Source organism: Spea bombifrons, chromosome 5 (assembly GCF_027358695.1).
Source record: "Spea bombifrons isolate aSpeBom1 chromosome 5, aSpeBom1.2.pri, whole genome shotgun sequence".
In the NCBI taxonomy this organism is placed as follows: Eukaryota; Metazoa; Chordata; class Amphibia; order Anura; family Pelobatidae; genus Spea; species Spea bombifrons.
In genome coordinates, this window is record NC_071091.1 from 76,991,511 (window position 1) to 76,999,151 (window position 7,641).

Sequence of the window (7,641 nt, forward strand, 5' to 3'; positions counted from 1 at the left end):
TAAATTAATTTATTGAAACCTAGGGCTGCAACTAACGATTATTTTAATAATCGATTAGTTGGCCGATTATTTTTTTCGATTAATCGGATAAAAAAATGCAATTTTTTAAATTTAAAATAATGTAATAAAAAACGTACAATTTACACTTTCATCTCTTTATTGCAATGGCCTCTCTCTATTCACCTTCTTATTTTACTGACATAATAATAAAAGCTACAAGAACGGTGTTTCTCAAACTAGGTTTTAATACAAAGTTATTAGTAAATATTAATTCATATGTTAACTATTTTTCATATTTAATAATAACTATGAGAAAAAAAGCCTTGTTTAAATTTTTTTTATTTACCAAACTGCCCCCGGTTATGCACATCAGACCCCCAGCTTGCCACTCTGCCCCCATAAATGCCTCTTATATGCCAGATTCCACTGTGCCCCCTGATATGCCACTGTGCCCCTGATATGCCTTATACTCCTTATATGCCAGTGATATGCAACTGAGCCCCCGATATACCTTTTACCAGATGTTTTATGACCCCCTGATATGCTAATATCGATATGCCTTATATCCCCTATATGCCCTGAAATTCATAATACCCCCCATACACCACTATAACTCACCCATACACAACTTTGGCTCCTCCCCCTCCCATACACCACTCTGGCTCCTCTCCCTCCCATACACCACTCTGGCTCTTCCCCCTCCTGTACACCACTCTGGCTCCTCTCCCTCCCATACACCACTCTGCCTCCTCCCCCTCCCATACATCACTTTGCCTCCTCCCCCTCCCATACACCACTTTGCCTCCTCCCCCCTCCCATACTTTACTCTGCCTCCTCCCCCCTCCCATACACCACTCTGGCCCCTCCCCCTCCCATACTCCACTCTGGCTCCTCCCCCTCCTATACTCCACTCTGCCTCCTCCCCCTCCCATACTCCACTCTGCCTCCTCTCCCTCCCATACTCCATTCTGCCTCCTCCCCCTCCCATACTCCACTCTGCCTCCTGTCAGCAACGGATCTTCACTAGACAAGGACTTTCACTGCAGCTTCATAGAAGCCACAGTGTAAGTGAAGTGCAGTAACGGAGGCTGTCTGTGCGATGCAGACACTCACAGGCTGACAGAGAATCATCCTCTCTGTCAGCTGGTGGGGGTCTGCATCGCACAGACAGCCTCCGTTACTGTCAGTAACGGAGCTGGGAGAGAGGCAGAGTGACGTATGGGAGGGGGAGGAGTCAGAGGGGTGTATGGGAGGGGGGAGAGAGACGGAAGTGAGAGACCGGCCGACAGTGAGGGGAATCCAGGTCTCCTGCAGCGTTGCGGGGGATCTGGATTCCGGTGTTATAATCCGATCTCTGTTTGAGATCGGATTATTATAAGGAGATAAAAATCGATTTGATTAATCGATGATGAAATTCGTTGCCAACGATTTTCATAATCGATTATTATTGATTTTATCGATTAGTTGTTTCAGCCCTATTGAAACCACCTACAGCCACTGCTCTTTGCCAGAGTCATGGATGTTGGGGTTGGAAATGTTGCTAAATATTGTCACCTAAAAATAACAATAACAAAGCCAGGAGTCTTGGGGACAATGCTCTTCCTGTCAGGTTATGTAAACATTTTGATGGTGACAGTCCGTTGGGCTTTATACCATATTGTCCTAATTCCAGCCAGAGACTCACACCTTGTCTTGACACGGTATCTCAGTTCCACAAGAGACCCATGGTATATCTGCATACACATAACGTTTAGCCCTATGTTGAATGAATAGTGGACAACAACAAGTATGTGATGACGTATTCTAATGGGCTGATTAAGCACACTGCCCTGTTGTCTACTTCATGAGCACACACAACTGCAACAGATGAGTAGTGTCACAAAAGCGAAACCAGAGACATTATAATGGGATCCAAAGACTCATGTACATAATTTATATTGTGGAGTAGGAGGATCTGTGAATTCAGTGGCAAGTATCTCTTTTCTCCTCCTTCAGTGGAGGTCTACACAGAGACCAAGGGAGCCTGGTTATGATGACCCAGTGCCTCTTGTCTCTGCTAGAGTGCAGACCATCAAGGCATCAGGAGAAGAGTGGTCTGTACCATCAAAAGGATGATCTTGAAATGATAATATTAACTATATGACCAGAACTGATTTAATCATTGCGTTCTATTTTGACAGGTTTTGTTCCATGTTAATAATGGTGCCGGCAGAATAACAGCAGTCTACAAGCCAGAGAGCCCCAGCTCTTTATGTGATGGCAAGTGGCATAAGCTTCAGGCCAGTAAAATTAAACATCGCATTGTCCTTACGGTGGATGGAAATGTTGTGAATGCAGAGAGCCCACATGTCCAGTCAACCTCTGCAGACACTAACAATCCGATTTATGTTGGAGGCTATCCGGGTAAGAGCAATTTAATGTAAACTTCAAAGAATTATTTCTGGTTAGAGTATCCCCTGACTCATTGACTAATGTGTCTGTGGTCTTGTCTTAGATTTAGGATAGCTTATCTTAGACTTATCTAACACCTTCTCGGTAAGGTCAATTGAGACCTCAGTTTTTACACCTTTAAACTTTCGTATTTGTATATCATTACTTAAAGCCCGCTTTTGCCACAGCCGACACAACTAGAATGTATTTTATTTATTACTTTGTTATCAAAGCCAACATCCTTATACATATATTTACATATACAGGCGTACGATACCTCAAAATGATCTCCGTTTGTAAGCTAAATATAAAACGATATGTCTCCAAACATTTAAAATGCAATGTAAAATAGTGTTGGCTCCATCACGTCACCAGTGTTGTGTCTACTTAATTAAATAAGGCGAGGCGCTGTGAAAACATAAAGCCATGGGGAAGGAAGTTTGAGTCACTAATAGTAGGAATGTAAGTAAGATGTATAAACAACTTCCAGGATCACAGGTTAATGTAATAATTGCAAGCTCCATTTGTTTTAACTCTTCCAGTCCTCATTTTAAAGTTATATCAAGTTATTAAGGGAAAACATTCACCATGAAATTCTGTGTGCCGGCGCTTTGTTAAAGTGAATGCTGTGCTTCACTGTATCCGGCTCCTTGTTCTATCCCTTTTACTGCTTACAGAAAGCTATTAAATCTGCTATTACATTGATACATTGATGAATATCCATATCACAGCCAAAGCCATATTCGAAAGGACCTACTTTTAATTTATGATTTGTTTGATAAATTGGAAAACATATTATATATAATATATAAATAAATACAAAATTATAAAAATTAATTGTGAGCATGGCCCTCCTGATTTATCAGTTTTTTTTGTTACAGATAATATACAGTGAAATATATGTACACAAAAGCTGACATAGTTGTCAAAGGAACACCTTTGACAACTATGTCAGCTTCCCCACAACTGTCCCCAAAGGTGCACAGAATGGAATGAAAACAAACATTGACACTCTTTTTCTTTGTTTTTTTCCCCTCGTATGTAGCTGATGTGAAGCAAAACTGCTTGACCAGCCAGACCTCATTCCACGGATGCATACGCAACATGAAACTGGTGAAGGGCACGCAGACCGAAGCCAGTGATTTCAGCAAAGCCTTTGAAATGCGCGGAGTCTTTCCTCATTCCTGTCCTGGAACAGAACAATAAACAGGACAGAGACATATCTCCTACATATACATTCATCGAACAAGATGTTATCAAGTAGAGGAGGTCTATACTTCCATGCTGTTATTCTCAAAGTAGGTTTGGAACCAGCTCTTTAAGTAACAGCATGAAGTAATATTAGCTCACAAAGTGCTGCCAACGACACCATCTGAAATATAAACACGTATTGGGTGATACAGGGACACAGAGCCTATTTAATCTGTTATTCAGTACACAAAACCCCTGAATTTCCCAGGTCTTCTAAGAACACGGTAAAGCATTTGGGGCCTGTCTCCTTGCCATAGGACCTTGGGTGGCAGTTTTGATCTAATGTGAAAATATATCTTTTTTATTAACTGTTACCCCATTTTCTCAATGGTGCTCCAAAACTTTTTAATTCATATTTCCAACTCAGGAACTTTTTCTTAAAGTTTTAGCAATTTAATTTTTTTTTGAGGAAAAATACAACAAATACCTCCAGTAGGATAGCAGTAAATTGAAATATTTTTGTCTTTATACGTTTGCTGCTGAGAATCTGACAGTATTTTGTTTTTGCTCAGTGCTAATTGTTTTAAGAGCTGTTAAAATGCAAACATTTCTCAAAATGATTTACAATAAAATACGCATGACTTCTTTAAAAATAATGACTGATAGCTTTGATTTTTATTACCCTCTCTGCATAAACAACAAAGCTGTATCTGCTATTTATTCATAACTAACTTAGACTGTGCATCCGATTTACAATGAATTCCAAAACATAAATACTTAATATCCAAGTTTTGCAGCTATAACACTAAAAAGTATTGCAGATTCCATATTAATAGATATTCTTAATACATATTTTTGAGAACTGCAACAATGGTGTCCCATTGGACAATGTTATTTTTTAGTTTAATTTACTAATTTTCAGATTATATCATGGGTCACAGCCAGTGAGAAGCGGCCTTAGCCCAGCCATTGTGTGGGGGCATTATACTGACTGTGCTATATAGAAACAGCGAGCTGTGCTATACCTCAGCCCACAGAATAAGAGCATTGCCCCGCATCAGACTTCCCCATCACTGTACTGGAGCATTACCACCCCCTGCCTTGTATCGGGGCTTTACTACCCCCTCTTCTGCCCCATACCTGAGCTCTGCAACCCTTACCAATCCACCAATCCTTATCTCTCTCCTGCCCCGTACTGGAACCTTACCCCTCTCCTTATTCAAACACCCGCTCCTCTGTATCGGAATGATGCCTACCTCTCCCACATAGTAACTACGCTGCCTTATATCCGATCATTACCTCTGCTCCATACCTCCTATAATTCTATATACAGGCACATGTGCCCTTATACAGAGGAATGCTACAACTATATACTGACACATGAGCCCTTTTTACAGGAGCACTTTATACACACATGCCCCCTATATATATATATATATATATATATATATATATATATATATATATATATATACACACACTGTATAATTGATTTATAACCAGTGTCATGCAATTTTACTAGCATTTTGCTCTTACTGCCTTGAGCCAATTTTAATGGCGTTATACAGCAATAAAACCTTTGGTTGTAAGTGCATACTGTGCATTGTTGCAATTTTCAGGTAATCTGAATGATACAGAACCTGTGGCCGGCGACACTGGTGTTTACGGTAGCATGGATATATCAATTTAGTACCCTCCGATTGGTGATTTTCCTTTCATTTTAAAATAAAGGCAATTTCCAGTATGTTTAATTTTGAAAATTAGCAACAAAAATCAGGGTCAGACTTTGCAAGGTTGGTATGTGTTTGTCCCAACCCGGATGTAGTCATGGAGAATTATATGTCGGTTTTTGTAGAGCTACAGCTGAAAGACACATGCTTTCTTCCCTTTGTAATGGGAAGATGTTCAGTAGTGCCGCCAAGCGACTGAAAAACTGTAGCAGGAGGCAGTTTGTTCACCAAAGGGCTGGAGAGAGGTACAAGTATGCGTGTTTGTAGGCTACAGCGACGCATGGTGGAAGTTTCTTGCAGCTTTGTGGCTGCACTTCTGAAGTGAAATTGGTGATTTGGTCAGAATTAATGGTCTCCTCAATGCTGAAAAGTGCAGGCAGACATGAATCAACCATGCAATACCATCAGGGAGGCCCCAAATTCATTGTGCAGCATAACAATGACCCCAAACATACAGCCAAGACATATGCTGAATGACTATCTTCAGTGTAAAGAAGAAGAAAGGAGTCCTGGAAGTGATGGCATGCCCCCCCAAGAGCCCTCATTGCGACATCAACAAGTCTGTTTTGGATTACATATATAGAGAGAGAAGCAACGGAGGCTGCCTGAATCTGCCGAAGTCTGTGCCTGAAGAGGGGTTAGTTCTTCAAGATTTTTGGAAGAATTGATGATGTTTTGAAGGCAGGGGAGGTTACACCGAATATTGATTTGATTTATATTTACATAATAATTCTCTTATGCTAAGGGTGCTGAGGAGCAGTTGAGAAGATCCTCTGATCTCCTTTGACCAGCCCAGGGAGCTGTAAAATCAATATGACCACCTTGCAATGCTCCGAAGCTGAGCACCACAAGGTGGCTCTTGGGCTGTGGTGACCAGGTGGTCATAACAACTTCTGTGGCTGAAGCAGAAGCATGAATGTAAAACAACATGCATGCCAGAATATATAATAACAAGAGTAATAGCCATCTGCCATCTAGACCACCAGATGATGGCTTGGCAGGGGTACAGAGCTTAGTCCTTAGCCCTCACAAACACATTTACAACCTGTGTAACTGAAATTGTCACAACAGATGCATCGATTTAGTTAGTATACAGAGACATTAGAGTACATTAGAGGATTAGTGAATATTAGAGGAACAGCCCAGTCTATGTCTTACATAAAATAAAATGGAACCCCATCTTGTGTGGATATCTGTACATTTTACATGGCTATACGGCCATATATTGCTTACCCCAAGTTTGACAAGTCCTATCTAATTTTTCATGGCTATATTGCTTACCAAATAACTAAATCAATGAGACTGCACTGCATTTTCACCCAAATGAGACTCCCAAACAATTGAAAGCCTTCTCTGATCAAATGATATACTACTTGTGTAGTTAAATTAAATGAGAGAGGATTATGTTTGAAAACCAGGTAGCTAAAGTGCAAAAAATCCTTTAGTCCTTAAGGCAGCAACTGTGTTACACGTCTGATGTGAGCCTTAATAAAAGGGAATTCAGTAACAGAATGTCTGCGTGGTCTATACATGGACGTGGACTATACATGGTAGCTTCAGGACACTTAACCTTACCAGAAGTATGTACTACTGTTTTCTAAATGACTTTTCCTTGGTACTAACTTGATAACGTTGAAGCCACAGGCTAAATAAATGTTTGTTGCATGTTTTGTTTCATGTTGTTGATCCAAATCCATTTTCTCTACTGTTGTTTCCCTTATGGGCTCAGAATGTTTCCTGGGTACTGGTACTTCATAGAACTTAGAAGCAATAAAACCACAGCGACGCGTACCAACATGGCAGAATGTTATTGTTAGTACATAACCCACATGGAAACTCATATATTGGAAATTTATTTTAACACAGAAGACAAACATTATGTGACAACAGTAAGTTATAAAAATGCACCAACTCCTACCCTTCCTTGTTTCCGTAGAAAGTCAGAGTTTATTGTTAATAGCTAACATATTATTTCATAACATTAACTTTGTTGTATACATTGATTATACACAATACCTAACACATGCAATGAGTTCATTCATCACTGGCAGTGAAAAAAAACTAAAGATCAATCAAGTTAATTCTTATGTCAACAGTTGGCTCCAGAGAGAGGGGGTTATGATCGGGGAGAAAAGGGAATAAAAGGGTTAAGCGGGGAGAAAAAAATGGTGAATGGTAAGAAAGAAGTAATAACTTGTGTATTGACAAACCTTATGGCATTTATTTTATGTTCAATCACCTGAACATATAAAAATATTCCAGACCTCAGGGGTGTTACTTTCATAGAAAG

At 40.0% G+C, this 7,641-nt stretch overlaps 1 protein-coding gene across 1 annotated transcript in view; it reads left to right on the forward strand.

Annotated features, from left to right (window-relative positions):
• LOC128497709 (laminin subunit alpha-1-like) overlaps positions 1–3,636 on the forward strand; it is a 46,836-nt gene extending 43,200 nt beyond the window's left edge. The window contains 2 exon segments of the mRNA XM_053467870.1: positions 2,181–2,403; positions 3,476–3,636. Of these exon segments, the coding sequence (XP_053323845.1) occupies positions 2,181–2,403; positions 3,476–3,636 (384 nt within the window).
• The last annotated feature ends 4,005 nt before the right edge of the window (positions 3,637–7,641 follow it).